Below are 17,041 nucleotides of genomic sequence, written 5' to 3'. Positions count from 1 at the left end.
TCACAAAGTTTCTTTATTTCATGTGGTAAGCATCGGTTTAAGTTCTATTGGTTTTAATTATACTTTATTGTTTACGAGCCTGTAGAGACTGTAGGACGCGATTCTTAAAATATAGGCAACCTTCTACGAGACAGACAATGCTAGTGAATAATAATAATTCTGAGAATTAGATTTAAATTCAAAAGTTCTCTTTGAAAATCCGATTTTCGCGATTGTTATATGTATACTTAACCTTTTAGCCACCGGGTGAATCTTGTTATGACAACAAATGATTCATATTTTACGAGTTTTTGTCGTGGCATATGACACAAGAATACATAATATGAAAACGTAAGTTGATGTGATATCAGTAGACCGTTACGGAATAAATGAAACAACAAACGATAAATTTGCATGAGTTTCACGCATCTTATTCATTTTATTCGCCAATGGAATTGAAAACAATAAATGTCGCTATGAACTTATTAGCATTCGAGTCAAAGCGAAAAACCCATAAAATTCCAAACCTTTTTTTTTGTGTCGATCGACAAAGGGAAAAAATGGCATTCAAATAGATTGATATACAAAACGTTTAAATTACGCGTAATTTATGGGGCTCGTGCTTTTGCCAGCAATAAATAATAAACTAATTGCAGCGACTCTTATTAAATTACTATCCATTCAATTGGTTTTTGATTTTTATTGCTTCCACAATGCTTTGCTTTATAAACATTGGAACACATTCAAACGAACAGAAACGAATCATAACTGAATTGATGTATGCCATTTCGACATTTGTGGATATGTCTTCCCGCATGGGAATTTTCGTTGAATTAAACATGTCTTTGATTTCAATTCGAGCAGTCACTTTCCATTCGGGAATGTGTTACATCAAATGCTCGGTTTTATCGATAGAAATATCTTAGCATACATAAAACCATGAGTGCATCTGATCCACTTCGTTTCGATGTTTTTATGCGTGTAAAAATCGTTGTCGACAATCGACAAATTTTCCCTGTCGCTTGGTTATGGTTTTCTTTTTTCGTTCATGCTCCACTCGCTCATTTCGTCTTCTGTCTTTAATATCGCCTTTTTTTCGTAGTCACATTGTAAACATGCATCAAGAGAGCGAGCATTTCAATACGTTTGATGTGTTTTTATATTATTTTTATTTGTCTTTGTTTCTGCTTTAATGGGTATGCATAATTACGGAGGATTGTTCCAGTCGACAGACAAACATTTGTCTCTGTTTTGAAAATGAGAGAAACAGAAGCCTGAACGTATTTTTCGAATGAATGCAATAATAGCAAATGAAGAATGAAAACAATATAAATTTAAAATGGTTCAAGAGACAAAATAAGAACATTGAGAGCGAGTGAAAAAAAAGGAGATCGAAGAGAGAGAGAGAGAGGAAGAAAGAGGAGAGAAGAGAGCAAAAAGAAAACGTGAGTGCGCTATACTGTGTTGCTTTGTCGTTTGCACATATTGTGGCCCGTGTTCTGTACGTATGTTGGTATCGGTTGTTCCGCATTTGGACAGTGCGTTGAAACGTATGTTTATTATAGATGCAATCTGACAAACACAACATACGGTGACATGTAGTTGGTTCAGTAGATCGTGCGTCTACACAATATTATATATATTCCGACACGCTCAAATCCAATCGTAAATATCATCCGAGCCACTGTGTCGCGAGCGTTTGTGTTTTTTTTGTTGTTGTTATAATTTCTTTATATCTTCCACTGAAATGGCTATATTCTCAACAATTTTACGAATATGCTGAAATATTGGAAAGAAAATAGACATTTTTCTAGCCACGCGTTGACGCAAAGTCGTAAATTCTATAATTGTTTTGTTCCTTTTTTGCCTCAACCTCGTGTCCAACGGTATTTATTAATGAAATCTCCGCTTGCACATAAAATTATATTCACGTCTTTCCTTCGGGCTCTTTTTTTCTTCGTATGCATTTCTTTTATTATCCGTGTCGCTGCGTGCAAGAATGTTGTTTTATTATGAACCGCATTGGGAAACCGACCTCAACAAATTTGATAGAGGTCAAAGGCAACGGGAATCAATATCAATCGATTTTGTATTCCACAGAAAATTGAACTTTCAAGGAGAGCTCACCGTTTGAATTCATCAGTTGAACTAAATCATTTATTTCTATCTGGTAAACAAAACATGTAGAGAAAAACAACTGGACGTATAACATTCAATAATATATTCAAACAATAGCGTCCATTAATGCTGCAATCAACCCTAATGGTAATCTACGTGGAAAAGGGGTAAAAATAAATGAAATGTCCATCAATTATATTTGTCAACAATTATTCGGCAGAGACAAGTAAACAGAGTGACGAATTTGGGATTGTCGGAAGAATTTAGCTGGCTCATTATCCGCCACACCGCATATTATCGTCATTCGCGTGCACGCAATTCGATATTATATATCGAAATAAACTGTTTATTGAACCTTTCATTGACGCAAAAGCACACGTATCGCAAACGAAACCACAATATTGCCACACTAAATGGACAATTGAGCTTATACACATGTACAAGTACATGTGAATGGGGTAGAATAAAAACTACTTCTCGAAAAATGTTTAAACACGAAACCTAAAAAAAACTTTCAATGAAAAGTGAATCAATTTTTTTTCGTCCAATTGAAGTGAACCAAAAAAATTTTGTTCAATAAAAGTGAACACAAAAAAAAATTCATTTTACTGAAAAAACCGAGTGAAATTTTTTTTTGGTTCACTTTTATTGAACAAAATTTTCTTGATTCACTTCAATTGGACAAAAAAAAATTGATTCACTTTTTATTGAAATTTTTTTTAGGTTTCGTTTTAAAAAAGCAATTTTTCGAGAAGTAGTTTTTATTCTACCCCATTCATGTATTGGTTATTTTACGGTGTTTTTTTTTTGTTTGGGGTTTCATTTTTGTCATAGCAACCATCCAAATTGGATAGTTTATACTGTTTTATCGATTTTACTGATTTTCAAATCAGATTTTGATGCGGACATACGTAAATTTTGATCACTCCGTCCAAAAAATTTTTTTATTTCTTTTAAAAAAACCATTTTTTGTGAAAAAAAAAAATAAAACAAGTTCAGAGTTGATTTTGTGGTTAAGGGTGCCGGTTGAAAGTTGCACTCAGTGAGTTGACATTAGACACGAGTGTTAATTGAATAAGTGACATTTCACATGTACCTCAACGCATTTCAATGTTACACATATAATTTTTCGATGTAGTCAATAATAAGTAGTGGCGCAATTCTCAGTTATGTTCCATTCAAAAGCAGTGCGCTTTGTTTTCATTTTATTTTTGTGCCTTTTAACATTTCCAAATATCAGCCATGCAAAATTTGTGAACGGACACCTGCAAACACTCGAAGTATGTTCTTAATTTATTTATCGATTTCGTTTTCAATGTAAATTTTTACGGTAAATTAAAAGTAACATTGTTTAAATATTCAACTATTTAGGATTGGGCATTTCTGGCACGTTTTTGCTTCATTTCTGGACGTGGACGATACGAATATGAAATTGAATTTGATCGCAGATATGGTGAACCACAACTTTTACTTTACTACGATGATAAAACCCAATGGCCTTCGGTTTATAAAGCTGACAAAGTAATTAAAAATAATATGTTAAGCATTTTATGCATACATTTAAAAAAAAAAGAACGATTGTGTGTTTGATTTTCAATAAGCACGATTTTCCTTCAAAGTTGAATCGATATTTAAAAGTTTTTACCTGACAAACTTAAATATTCTACAACGACAATTGTTTTCCATTTATTGAAAACCATATTGAATCTAAAATATTCATATCTCTTTTGCCGTTTATTCAGACCTGCCGTGAGAAACTTAGCGTGTTGAATAGAATTGATAATCAAATTGTAACGTTATCAGTAAACTCGCCCGAGCGGACGACATCAGGTTGTACAATATTGCCAAAAAGTCAAAATACACCCACGCCGCCCATTCATCGTTATTATTCGACAACGGAACAAACTCCCATCGAGTTTACGATGTCAGAAAATGAAAGTGATCTTGCGGCCACCGAAACGATATTCGATAAATTTTTGAGAAGAACGACCATCGTTCCGAAGGGAGAACGTGAAGGAAAGTCTTCGGACAACAATACTGAAGAAACGCAAAATGTTGAATTCAGCGTTGAAGCAATGGAGAAAATCAATGACACCGAAGTTTTCAATGCTACAGCTGGTGCACATCGTAATGGTGGCGGACTATATTACAAACACGATATCGGGCTCGAAAATGAACTTGAAAATACAACGGCTTATAAGATGGATGTTGAGGAACTATTCGAACCACAGAAAAAGAGCGAACGCTTAAATAATGAGGAGAGTGATGTGGATGAGCGACAAGAACGATCGAATGCACCATTCAAATTTCGATCAACTCGCGAAACCTATATCGTACGATGTCACCAGGCGGGCACCTTTATCAGCTCGAGAGAACGGTGGTGGTTCATTGCAATCGCCAATTGTGGCAGTACGAAAGGACTTGATATAAAATATCGCTTTAAAATGACCAACGGAAAAAGTGGCGACTTTTGGACTGAACACTTTTCGGCGGATGAAAGACGTGAGTTTTTGTTGGAGAATGTTTTGGAAATTTTATTTTTTGAACATTTCTTATTTTTTCTCTTCCATTCTCTAGTCATACCGCCGATTTTGCTATGCCAATTCATTTTGTACTCATTGTTAGTGGTGGCTTTATTTTTCTGCACGATTGAATTGAAATCACTGCATCTATACCATTGCACATACCGTTTGTTTGCGTTTAGTGTAATGATGCAATGTTTGGGAGTTATTGTGTTGGGAATAGCATGGATTCGTTATGGCATGACTGGATTTGGTCCTCACACCACGTTCGGCGGTTTATTGAGTGGCGTCAGTGAAATTGCATTTCTTCTCTTGTTACTGTTAATGGCCAAAGGATACACAATAACTCGAGCTCGACTCTCAAGCTGCTCCATTGTTAAACTCACCATTTTTATCAACACTTATATTGTGGCTTATATTATCTTATTCATTTATCAAGCAGAAGCATTTGATCCGGGAGAGGTATGATCGAATTCTCACACAAAACTAAACAAAACACGGCAACTTGAATCACAACGTTTATTTTGTCTTCAAATGTTCTTTAGGTATTAAATTTGTACGAGTCGCCGGCAGGTTTTGGATTGGCTCTTTTGCGTTGTGTTGCGTGGTGTGTATTTATGATGTCAACTGCAATTACCATTCGCAAATATCCAGAAAAAAGTTCATTTTATTATCCGTTTGGACTGCTGGGTTCTTTGTGGATCTTGGGCGGACCTTTCTTAACCCTCATCGGCATTGGAATGCTTGACGCCTGGGTACGAGAAAGCATTATGTACTTCACATTCGCAATGTTATCATTAATGGGACACTCGACATTTTTGGTAAGTTTTCTTTGCTTCAATTATTTATTCAAAAAAATCTTCAGAGAAGAATCCAAAAACTAATGCTATATCTATGTAAATTACAGTGGATAACATGGCCATCACGAGCAAATAAGAGTTTTCCGTACCACGTGAAAACGAATCACATTGGTATTGCATCAGACGATGACGATGGAGCCGATTACCCGCGACATACTTATGAGCCGACCCATGTCGATCAAAATATTATCATTCCGTTATCGCGACGCACCGAAGAGCTGATCAATGGTATCTACGGCAATTACATCTACGACCAACAACGTTCCAATTCGAATGCGCACAGTCATGCATCATTCCCTGAAGACAGTCACGCACCATCAACGATTTTGTCATCGAAGCAATTGCAAGAAGAAATTTACAAATCGGAATGCGAGCGTCGTTTTTCAACCCACTGCCAAAAACCGACAGGTGCAGGTGATGAATCACAGCCCCAATCATGCACAATGGTCGCTGACTATGATGAAAATGATTCCGGCCATCCTTCGTTGGATCAAAGCGGTAGCCCCTCTAATAATACAACAAAATCGATCTCTGATGGTGATTCACCAACAAAAGACTTGCGAAAACATTCCGTTGAAAGTACAAAGTCGAATCAATTTGTCACAGACGAATTGAAAATGGCGCCTAATAAAATCATTCTGGAACCAATTGAAAATACGCTGAAACACATGAAACTACCCGCTATAGTTCCTAGGCATCTATTTGCAGCTAAGAAAGAAAAATCAGAAGAGAAACTTGAATAAGGTTAAGGTTACACGCAGTATCAACCAAATAATTGCTTTAAGTTTTAATTAATTCTCTGCAATGTACTGATTTTATTGGCACACCCACAAGGTTTAAGATAGTGTTGAGACATTTTCTCCTGATATTTTTATTATTACTCGTAAATAAAGGTTTTTTTCAAATAGTCAAACTTATGATATTTTATTCGAAGTTCAAAGTAATTGCGGCAGTTTGTTATTATTTTTTTTATTTGAAATCTAGATTTTTCGATGAAGACTGCTATAAATGAGCACTGGACGAGGAATGAAACAATCTTGAATTGATGGATATAAATCTTCAATAACTGTCAGTTGATTCCGTATTCATTGAGCATCTGGAGTTGAATGATTTGCAGTGTTTTCGTCAAATAAATATATAAAAAGAATTGAACTAAGTGAATAAACTCCAAGTATCATCTACAAATGTCTTTAAATTCTCTTTCAAGTAGTTCAAATATACGAACGATCTCAAACGATGATTAACATAGTTATGGTCCAAGACATAGAAAGTTCAATAGAAAAATTCGCAGTCTCAGAAATTCGGTAGGATGTTTTCGACACCATTTATGACACGGTAGTCTTTAAAAGTGACTGTTTATAGCATTCGAAAGAAGTGCCACTTAACGCTCATATATTGATGATGATCAAAGGTTTTAAACTTTTTATATAATTCAATTATGTACTTACTTAGCTAATTCAATTCAACCAACGAAAGTCACGCCAAAACTTTTGCATTCAGTACGATCTCAAGCATAATGATTAATTATAAACGTAGAAGAGTCGGCCTTTCTTATACGCAATTCAAGTTTTTCGATGGTTATAACTCATAAAATTTAAAGCCAAGCAGCTGTGGATTTGTTCTAAGCCTTTAACTCTCTGTTTTATTTGATATACCATCAAAATTTAATGACGTGCAAATGAATTTTGATAGTTTATACTTCAAATAAACTAAAAATAGACAAATGTGTATGAAATGGCATACATCAAACGCCTGTGGCATTTTCTCTTACACAATTAGTGCTGTTTATAGCGCGTCCAATTTCTACGTGATTTGCTTGTATCAGCTTTTGTTAATGATCTCGGATAGAATAATGATTTCAAATCATGATATATCTATTGATTTTTTTTCCTCTGCTACAACACCACAATACCTGTATTCTATAACATTGTTGTATCAGATGGTGTGATTTTATGTAATTTACCGTAATCGGAATGAAGTTGTCACAGCAAAAGCATTCGGTGTTTGATTTGATAAATTATTCAATTGAATTATTATATTTGATTAGCATGAAGGTTCCATGGAAAATATCACTTTCGTATGATGTGTATGATTAGTTTTGGTTGTGAATTCAATTTGGATGGTTTAGAAAAATATTTTCTTTCGAAAATTTGGAACTATTCCAAAGAGATAAATATAAAATGGAATATTATAACTGGGCAATACCTGGGAGAAACTCCCGTGCTCAAACTCAACAAAGGAAAACACTAAGAAAGCCACCGGCACCAGATGTACCAGTCGCACTGCCATCAGCACCAGTTGAATTAAGTGATGTGAATACAGAATTTACCTCACTCCGTTTGTTACGCACAAGTTTACTGTTTCAAACGAAAGAATTTTTTAATGTAAGTTAAAAAAATACAACGTCATGAGAGAAAGAATTGTAATTGAGTATTATAACCAAAATTACAATAAATAATACTAGTTTTTAAATACACAGCGATGAATTACAGAGTTATATTCACATTATATTCGATTAGTTTTTGAGCAATATCTGTTGGCCGGTGTAATTTTTTTTGGTCCTAATGGAGTACCCACATCCATACATTTTTTGATCGTTTTTCAACCATTTTGATGACACGATGGTTTCGTGCTCAGACATGAAATTCAAAATCTGAATTTACGGGATGATTGGGCACTTTGAGGAATAGATCTGGTCAAATTTTCAGCAACATTGATTGATCGGTGTAAGACTTAGACTCTGAAGAGGCACTTATGAGAAAAATGCCTTAAAATGATATTCTTTCAATTTGAACGCTGAAAGAATGTGCAGTGGGGGGTTTTTTGGCATGAGAACCCGAATCTGATGTTAGTTTTAAGATGCAATCACTTTTTCACAGACTTTTCATACAAAAATCCACAAAAAATTTCATTTTTTTATGAAAGACATGCCTTTGTGGTACCGTAATGATCTGAAACTTTGAACAGGCTATTTTTTGGATTGAAATTTCTTTAAACTTGGTGTGATTATTTATTTTGATAAGCAAATAATATTCACAAGTTTTCATGGTGATTTAAGTTACTGCAACCATACAAAGACCATCATTTCAGTTTATTCCCAAAATTTCGGTTCCATGCGGAAAAGTTAGCTTGCGTACGTAATTCATATCATTCATTAGTAAAGTCCGAATTCATATTGTTAGCATAAAAATAAAGTAAAGTCCAAATTCATAATATTTTTAGCATAAAAACAACAAAGAGTAAAGTAAAGTCCGAATTCGTATTGTTAGCATAAAAATAAAGTAAAGTTCAAATTCACATTTTAAGCATAAAAAAAGACAAGTGTAAAATAAAGTCCAAATTCTCATTGTATATTGCATATCAAGCATTCTACATTACAATCCATACACATGCCCGTAAATGGCAAGCCTTTTGGCATAATCAAATGTACTAAATTTTAAGAAACAGAATTAATAAAGAAAGAGTTTTTAGTTAATGTTGAACAGCTGAATACCACTCTTGTCTCCATTTACTCTGTATTAATGTCCCTTGACATTATTTGGTCCTTCGAATCATATATAAAATTGCAATTATATAACGTAAATTTATGAATTTCAACGTAAAAGTGATTTAAAAAAAAAAACGAAAACGAACTACGATTTAAAGTGATAATTTCGCGGCAAAGGTTTAACACAGTTAAAAAACGTTAACGAAATTTTCAAACCAATTATTTCGATGTCCGAATGTATGTGCGTATCTTTGTATGTCATTAAATCGTGTCTACCCCCTAGCATCAGTATAAAGTTTATTTGGGAAAAAAATCTCTTACAAAATCTTATGGAGAAATCTAATGAAATGGTTACAATGTCTTGTACATCAAATTTAATTTCAATTTCATATTCAACTCTCAGCATTCAACTCTTCATGGTGTCCGTTATATTGCGGAGGTCAATAGGCCAGCCAGCGAACGTCTTATGTGGTTTTGCTTTACTATCGTGGGTCTCATAAGTGCATTTGTTATAATTGGCAGCCTATGGGAAAAATTTCAGACCAATCCAACAATAACGGGTGAGTGGTTTAAGTATTTAACCATTTAAAATAGAACATCGAAAATTGAAACCGACACAAAGTATTAAGTTAATGAAAATGAAATGCACAATTTCACCCTATTTTAAGTGGAACGAATGGGTGGCAATAAATCACAAACACATTTTTAGTGTATTAAGTCACAAATTGCGTTACAATGTTGCAACCAAAAACTCAATTATATTGGGAATCTGAACGAAATAAAATTATGAAAAAAAAATGTTCGAAAAATGAAAGTAATTAAAATTGAGTGAAATATGTTTATAGGATTGGATATGGACGTGCATAATTCTCAGTTGGTATTCCCGACAATTGTTCTGTGTCCCATGGAATCATATGACTTAAACCGTTCATATGAGCTAGCAAACACCAAATTAGGGTAAGCCACATACCATATCGAATTTAGTTTCCTAGAATTTAATGTGAAAAACAAAGTTGTTTTACATTTTTTTTTCATTTCTGTTTTGAAAAATTCGTTGTAAAGAAATCACGATGAGGAGGCGACCGAAGTGTTTCAACAATTTTTAATTTATTTGCCTCAATTGAGCTTTGAAAACATGAAAATCGAATCTCAGCACGCAGAAAATATAACTGTTAATGAAAAATACATAAATGCAATCGACAAAGAATCATTGAGATCGTACGCTTTTGAGGCGAGTTTGCCCACAAAATTATTTATAAATAATAATATCTCGTGACGGAATTAATATTTCAATAGGTTGCTGTATCCTGTAAAGACACCTTTGATGTATGCAAATATCGCGATGAGGACATTACGTGCTGTGAACATTTTTTTCCTATATTCAGTGAACACGGTTTTTGTTTTGCATTCAATCCAAAGTACATCGACACTCCTACTGGACAGTAAGTTCTTTTTATCGTTCCTATTCCCCTTCGACGAAGAATCTTTGTATTTTTTTTCTTGTTTTTTTCGTCTCTTAGAGTCGCAAACGAAAAATTCCACGAACTCTTTGAAACCGATAAAAAATGGGCATTGCTTTTTACACCGAAGCGTGAAGCCAAAATCTTTGTCCATTCACATTCGGAAAACTTTGGATGGGATTTTCGTCCGCACGTTATATGGGAGCCTGATTTTGCGGCTGAGCTGCTGATTTCAATGAAACAAACCTATACTACTGAAGATGCCAGGCAACTGTCGATTAGACAACGAAAATGCATTTTTCCCGACGAAATGAAGCTGGAATACTACTCGGGAGAGTACATTTTCACCAGCTGTATGATGGAATGTCGCATCAAAAAAAGCATAAAATTCTGCGGTTGTGTTCCACCTTTCTATCGCCAAATCAGTGAGTCGTTTCATCTTTTTGAGTTTTTTAAATGAAAATTTATTTATTTTTTCTTCAAAAGAGAACTCAAAATATTGCACCGTAAAGGATTTAAAATGTCTCAGTCGATTTGCTGAAAATATCACCGATGTTCGTGACTGCAACCGATGTGAATTGAGCTGTGCAAACACCGTTTATGAAATTGAAAAATTGAGCAAAACGTAGGTGTTTATTGCTTTATCCATATATTGATTTTAAATTTATAAAAACGATCATTTAAATTCTATTTAAAGAACTGCGGACCCGTCCAAGCCTTTGGATACTTTCGTTAACGTTGAATATTTGACTTGGCCAATTATCAGGTACAAACGTGAAGGTAGGTTGCTTTCAAAATTTATCGATTGATTAAGAAAATAATTGTGGATTACTCGCAGTTCTTTTCGGATGGGTCGATTTATTGGTATCATTTGGTGGCATTGCTGGACTATTTCTTGGATTTAGTTTACTATCTGGAGTGGAAATCATCTATTATTTCAGCTTGCGTGCATGTTGCATGCTGTACAAGAATCGAGTGAGTGTAAATGGTTTTTTATGCACGATTTTTTTTTTAATTTTTTGAATTGCCACAAATTGAGTCATTATTTTTTATATAACCATTTAAATCGAATATTGAACATTTTTATAAAAAAAGATCAATTATGATCTGTTGAATTTCAACTACGTTGGTGTTTTTCTACTTTTGTCGCTTATTACCTTGAAAGCCACGTTTCAATGTTTTATGGTTGATTTTATTGATTGCCAATTTAAACTTGAAATTATGAGCAATCGATTGCCAATTATAAATTTATAATATACGTCATTAAGGTCGATTTAATGACTTAGAGAATCAAAAGCGATATTCGAGCAAGCAAATAATTTATATTTTGTTTTATATCTTGTTAATAAGGGCGAGTTATACGAGATGGAAAAAATCAAAATGCAGGAAGAGCAACCGTATATTGACTTGTCATTAAAATTAATGGACCGGTCAAGTTATAAAGCCAACAAGGATGCATTGGCATTGGCTAGGGTGCGTAAAATTGATGTAGCTGAAATCAATTCACGTGTTGGAAATGATCCAACTACTGCTGCCAGCGATGAGTCTCTCAATCAATCTGCCATGAATCGTATGCCGATCCAGATGGCTCAATTTTCGCAGCAAAATCAAGCCATTCGAGTAAGTGACACTTTCAATAAATTCTAATAATAATTTCGTTTCATCTCTTCCATCTAATTTCCTTTCAGAATTTGCAGGCAAATCGTTTGGCAACGAGCTATGATTATGCACAGGTCAACGGTCCATTTTACATGCCATAAGATGTAAATCTCTCAACGACTACAAAAAAATGCGTGTGTTTTCATTCAGATTTTCTATAAAAAGACCTTTTAAAGTCACGGTGTTTTTTTATTGCTTTGATAAAAAGTATAAAAAATTGGTTTTGGTTTCATCGTTCTTGTAGTAACTATAAAAAAAAAATCTAATTATTACATCTCAAAAAATATTTTGAAGCATTTTAATCTGTCTCAAATTTGTTCACATGTGTGCGCGAGATGAATACAGTTTTCCCTATTTTGATGATTGTTTTAAATAAAAGATTTTCTCTGCACAAACAGAAATCTCGTTTAAATTAGCTAAATTTAATCTTTTGCGGAAAATTTCGATGGTTTTAGGTGGAATTGGCTGATTCTTGGTAAAATATTTTTTATCGGCAAACGGTTAAATGTTTTGTTCGGTGATGGTGATTTTGTATTGGCCGTAGTTGTGTTTAATGGCTGTGGAAAACTGCAAAATAATAAATTATGATTAGAAATATAAGAAATATCATTAAAAATATTTGTCTTGATCTTACCTAGCACGTTCTTGTTCGGAGTAAGTCATCAAAGCACTTTGCCAGTGATAAATATTTGGATGGCTATTTCTGTCAATATCCACATTGTGCAAGGCTTTCAGAACGTCGTTATCCATTTTTGTTGGTTCCTGACTGCAATTTCATCAAATTCGATTAAAAAACAATTCCAAAAACCAAATATCACGAAATTCACGCCAAACTTACCCAAAAATGAAATTATCATAAAGTATTTTCGGATCGCTGTCGTCAAAGAATTCTAAAAGTGGTGATTGTGGTGGAGTAAAATATTCATCATCGTCCGAGTTACTATCCTCGTCAGAATTGTTCAGTGACTGTAAAATACCCCAAAACATCATTATAAAAATCCCTTTAAAACGCAATAAGTAAGATCTTACCCAAAATGTGTCGTCGCCTTCTTCATCGTCAATTTCCATTTCGTCCGATTTGATATTGAATTTATCACAAAAATCGCTAAATATTTCGCTGAGTCGGTGTTTTCTTTTGATGCTTCGATTCAATTTATTATTTGGTGAATTGGTCCATTCGCATTCGCATTTTTGTTCGGCATGCCAAATATCGACGCAATCACTTTCTGAGGTGAGTACTTCTAAGGGAATTATATTGGACGAGTCGTTCAAACGTCTCAAAAGTTGTTTAATTAAGCAAATCAGTTGTGTCATCTGTTTGGCATGCTCATCTTGACTGATTCCATTTTTGCTTGTATTGTTCGCTGACTTTTCCTTTGCTTGTAGTATGTGATCGAGTGTGCTGTGAAGAGCTTCGCTTACTTTGTGTTTTTGGCATTCGTCGTCTTTGTTTAGTAGCGCGGTGAAGATGTGAGCAAAACGTGAATGTGTGGATTGAAAGTCAACACCGAAAAAGCGAATGTCATGTTTATAACTGCATATTAACGATTTCAATCGGGCCAATTCGCCGACGAGTACGTCATTAACCGTGACAATATTGGTTGGATTCTGTGAGATTGGTTTTAGCAAACGATTTGCATAAATTTGACATGATTTTTCAACACACAAATACGCATGAAATGCACTTGGACTGGATGGTGGCGATGGACGTACACCATTGAAACTTTCGTCTTGATCTCGTTCGATGCGCAATTTATTCAATTTTTGCGAAATCTTTGATATTGGTGTAACGGGCAATGGTGTCAATTGTAACTTTCGTTGATGGATCGACATTGATGGTGGCGGTTTCATTCGATCATCCAAACGATCTTGTAGATATTTTTCGAATTTGGCAAGACCGTCCTCACTGCTGATGTCAATAAATTCGTCTAAGAATGACCAATGCTCACGCCATGTAATTCGAATTTCTTTGGCCAAACCTCGTCCTATCACCTCCAAACCCTTATCAACGTCAGCCAATTTGAGATGACGCTCTCGAAAACCAGGCGATTTACATTGATGTTCGTTGAATGAAAAATCACTCAATGAATGCAACGTTGGCGTCATGATCATTGTATCATTCAAACTGTCATCGTGTGATTGGCTGCGATAGTTTTTGAATAAAGTCTTTTTTGTCGATTGACCAACAGTTGGTTCGTCTTCATTTAAACTCGTATCAAATAGACGACGTGATGTTTTCTCAATGGATTTTGTTGGTGTCGCATCTTTTTGTGGTGTTTTATTGGGTGTACTGCGTTGACGGACAATCGAATTTGGATAGGACGATAATGGAGATCCATTCATTGGGCTGTGCTCATTTACAGGAGATTTAAGATATGAGGCTGGCGAACCTAAGCTACGTGGAGGCGTTTTCCAACGCTTACGGAACGTCTGTAAAGGATTGAACACATTCAGAAATTATTGTACTATTCATATCAATTGGTCATTGTATAAAATCACCTCAGCCTGTTCTTTGTTCATCGGGCCAGCCAAGGCCCGAATTTCCATCTTTGGACTGAGTAAATCTTCGGCCGGAACCTGGTAGAATAAAAATAAAAACCATTTACAGATGTCATAAAAGGTATCATTTTAAACTGATCTTACGTTTGGAAGATGTGTTTCCATGAAAGGCTCTCCGATAACAGGCGGCATTGAATTATCAAACGATCGCATGACGGGCACATAAAATTGACCTTCAAGCAATGTTTTAATGGCTTTGAACACTTCAGGATCTACTGAACTAGCTCTCGAGCATATAATCTGAAATCAGTTTTGGAACACATAAAAGATACTGTTTTTGCTTCAACACAATGCTCATGTTGACCTTTTTATCGGTGCAATCATAGTTGACTTTGTCAAGTTTCAAAGTGCATATTTGATTTTTCGATAAGATTTTTGAATAAAAAAAATGAACTTACATCTTTCGGAAGAAAACCTTCGGCATTCTTTTTCGATTCACATTCTCGATACGATTTGAGTACTTCGACGACATCAACAGCACCAAATTTGGCTGCCAAATGTAGCGGCGTTTCACTTCGACCTTTTTCAGGCGTATTTAGATACAAATCCAATAGAATATTCGAAACATGTTCGGCTGTACGATCGTCATCTTTTCCATAGAGCAATTTTATGAACTCTGGATCGCCGACTGTTTCCAAAATTAGTGAAGCAATCACGGCATTTTTCGATATAGCCGACTGATGGAGAGCATTATATCGAAAACTTTCTTTTAATATCGTCGGTGTGTCGCCTGAACTAACCAAATATCTATCAAAAGAAATAAAATATGGTGATTACTCGAACGAAAACAGTGGTCAATGGTTTAGAAAAAAAGACTCATACCGTGGATTCGATCTAATGAGATTTTGTACCGAGTCTCTGTCACCTTGTTCAATCATTTTACGGAATTTTACTAACTCTTGGCTCGTTGGTCCACGGAACGATGATGGCTTTTCACCCACAGGAGACGCTGTGAATTTAGAGAAAATATTTGTAAAACGGTACGGATTTTCATTATTTGAATTTTCAAATGAGCGCTGCAAGTGCTGCACTTTCTTGTATTCAGTTTCGGTATTTGAAATAAAATTGAGTGTTAAATTACCTTTTGCCGAATTCTTATCACAGTTAACATTGTTATTCATATTACCGTTGGTCGGAATACCATTTACTTCAGCGTTTATGATAATCGGTGTTTCGGTTTCTGTGGGACTTTCGAGGCCGCATTTTGAGAATCGTTGAGCTTCTTCAAATGTTTTAAATGATTTAACTCGTGATTCGCGGACCTTTTTCAGCATCTTAAATGCCTCAATTTTATCGCTAAAAACCAGTTGGGCATCTGTATAATTAAAAAAAAAAACAACCAGTGAATATTTACTTTTACAATTCCAGTATAATTGTTGCAAATTTTGCGACGCATACAAAGATTCACTTTCACATCCAAGCGGCCAATACATTAGCGGTAAAGAATGTCTATAAAATCGACAAAACAGACATTAATCGTTCCATTCGAATGTATTTATTTTTGTTTAGAATGTCGACTAAACAAAGTGTACGACAATACAATTGGATCGCAGTAGTCAAACATCATCGGTGACAAATATAGAATATATGTAGACAAAGGTCTAAAAACAGTCGTATGAGGTGTGCGATAATCAAAAACACACCATTTCAATCACGTCACACACCAAATAAACACAATCAACATCGACGCTACAAAAACCAATTTAAAAACTGATAAATTTGTTGCTCGTTTCTTTGCCAATTGTTTTCAGTTATTTTGCATCATTGTTCAAATAAAGCCACGAATAAAAACTGTTTTTCTTATCATATGTACACCTACCTTCTTCGATGAAAGCGTTTTTCTTCTCACTCGGTATAAACACCCCATAATAAGCCATTACAATTTAATAAAAACGATTACAAATCACTGTTACAGACGACAACAATTTTAAAAATCGACGAATAAAAATGTTTGGATAACAATAAAAGAATATACGAATACGGTGTGTTGTTTATGTGAAACGAAAATGAAAACGAAACTTAAAAACAAAAAAAAAATATAGATCCGAATCGGAGCGGCTAAAGAACGAGTTTCCGTTGTTTTTTGCCAATTCTCTTTATTCTGTAGTTTCAATCAGAGTTTACACTTTCAGAGAAAAACTTAAAGTGATCGGTTCGCGAAGTGACTGTCTGTGTTTCCCTTATGTGTTTCGGTTAAATTGCGCAAATAAGAATTTATTTGTATATTCGCACATCGCACACACAACAGTTGGTCTTGATTGTATTCGTTACAACGACATTCGACCAGTATGAAGTTGGTTCACCATACTGTCCATACTATATCAGTTCGTTTCATTTCGACCAATGTTTTCGTTTCATTTTCACTCTTATTTCATTTTTCAACAAACAAAGAAAGAA

The 17,041-nt window shown here is 34.7% G+C and overlaps 3 protein-coding genes across 3 annotated transcripts; 2 read left to right on the top strand and 1 right to left on the bottom strand.

Annotated features, from left to right (window-relative positions):
* The first annotated feature begins 3,042 nt into the window (after positions 1–3,042).
* LOC116343967 (transmembrane protein 145-like) lies at positions 3,043–6,392 on the top strand. Its single transcript, XM_031772305.1, has 6 exons — positions 3,043–3,377; positions 3,469–3,618; positions 3,840–4,599; positions 4,675–5,081; positions 5,165–5,440; positions 5,527–6,392. Exons 1-6 carry the CDS (start codon positions 3,267–3,269, stop codon positions 6,220–6,222), a joined length of 2,400 nt encoding a protein of 799 aa, XP_031628165.1. The 5' UTR covers positions 3,043–3,266; the 3' UTR covers positions 6,223–6,392.
* Positions 6,393–7,659: 1,267 nt separating this feature from the next.
* On the top strand, positions 7,660–12,262 carry LOC116343673 (sodium channel protein Nach). Its single transcript, XM_031771878.1, has 11 exons — positions 7,660–7,863; positions 9,370–9,526; positions 9,812–9,923; positions 10,029–10,197; positions 10,263–10,408; positions 10,487–10,851; positions 10,913–11,051; positions 11,124–11,206; positions 11,265–11,401; positions 11,777–12,046; positions 12,115–12,262. Exons 1-11 carry the CDS (start codon positions 7,660–7,662, stop codon positions 12,184–12,186), a joined length of 1,854 nt encoding a protein of 617 aa, XP_031627738.1. The 3' UTR covers positions 12,187–12,262.
* A 92-nt stretch (positions 12,263–12,354) lies between these two features.
* Positions 12,355–16,931, bottom strand: LOC116344012. Its single transcript, XM_031772373.1, has 10 exons — positions 16,464–16,931; positions 15,726–15,959; positions 15,467–15,593; positions 15,043–15,391; positions 14,729–14,884; positions 14,585–14,662; positions 13,115–14,515; positions 12,924–13,051; positions 12,720–12,851; positions 12,355–12,652 (listed from the first exon to the last, which is right to left on the bottom strand). The coding sequence occupies exons 1-10, from the start codon at positions 16,519–16,521 to the stop codon at positions 12,508–12,510; spliced, it is 2,808 nt and encodes a 935-aa protein (XP_031628233.1). The 5' UTR covers positions 16,522–16,931; the 3' UTR covers positions 12,355–12,507.
* Positions 16,932–17,041: the final 110 nt, after the last annotated feature.

This window comes from Contarinia nasturtii, unplaced genomic scaffold, assembly GCF_009176525.2.
Source record: "Contarinia nasturtii isolate CC-2019 unplaced genomic scaffold, AAFC_CNas_1.1 Cnas_scaffold_1037, whole genome shotgun sequence".
In the NCBI taxonomy this organism is placed as follows: Eukaryota; Metazoa; Arthropoda; class Insecta; order Diptera; family Cecidomyiidae; genus Contarinia; species Contarinia nasturtii.
Note: the sequence above shows the minus strand (reverse complement) of the source record. Positions and strands in the feature narration are given on the sequence as shown.

Coding starts and splice junctions, on each gene's coding strand:
- LOC116343967 (XM_031772305.1), top strand. CDS start 3,267: ATGTTCCATTCAAAAGCAGTGCGCTTTGTTTTCATTTTATTTTTGTGC. Junction 4,600..4,674: donor CTTTTCGGCGGATGAAAGAC/GTGAGTTTTTGT, acceptor TCCATTCTCTAG/TCATACCGCCGATTTTGCTA. Junction 5,082..5,164: donor AAGCATTTGATCCGGGAGAG/GTATGATCGAAT, acceptor AATGTTCTTTAG/GTATTAAATTTGTACGAGTC.
- LOC116343673 (XM_031771878.1), top strand. CDS start 7,660: ATGGAATATTATAACTGGGCAATACCTGGGAGAAACTCCCGTGCTCAA. Junction 9,527..9,811: donor GACCAATCCAACAATAACGG/GTGAGTGGTTTA, acceptor ATATGTTTATAG/GATTGGATATGGACGTGCAT. Junction 11,052..11,123: donor ATTGAAAAATTGAGCAAAAC/GTAGGTGTTTAT, acceptor TTCTATTTAAAG/AACTGCGGACCCGTCCAAGC.
- LOC116344012 (XM_031772373.1), bottom strand. CDS start 16,521: ATGGCTTATTATGGGGTGTTTATACCGAGTGAGAAGAAAAACGCTTTC. Junction 14,516..14,584: donor TGAACAAAGAACAGGCTGAG/GTGATTTTATAC, acceptor AATCCTTTACAG/ACGTTCCGTAAGCGTTGGAA. Junction 13,052..13,114: donor AAGGCGACGACACATTTTGG/GTAAGATCTTAC, acceptor GGTATTTTACAG/TCACTGAACAATTCTGACGA.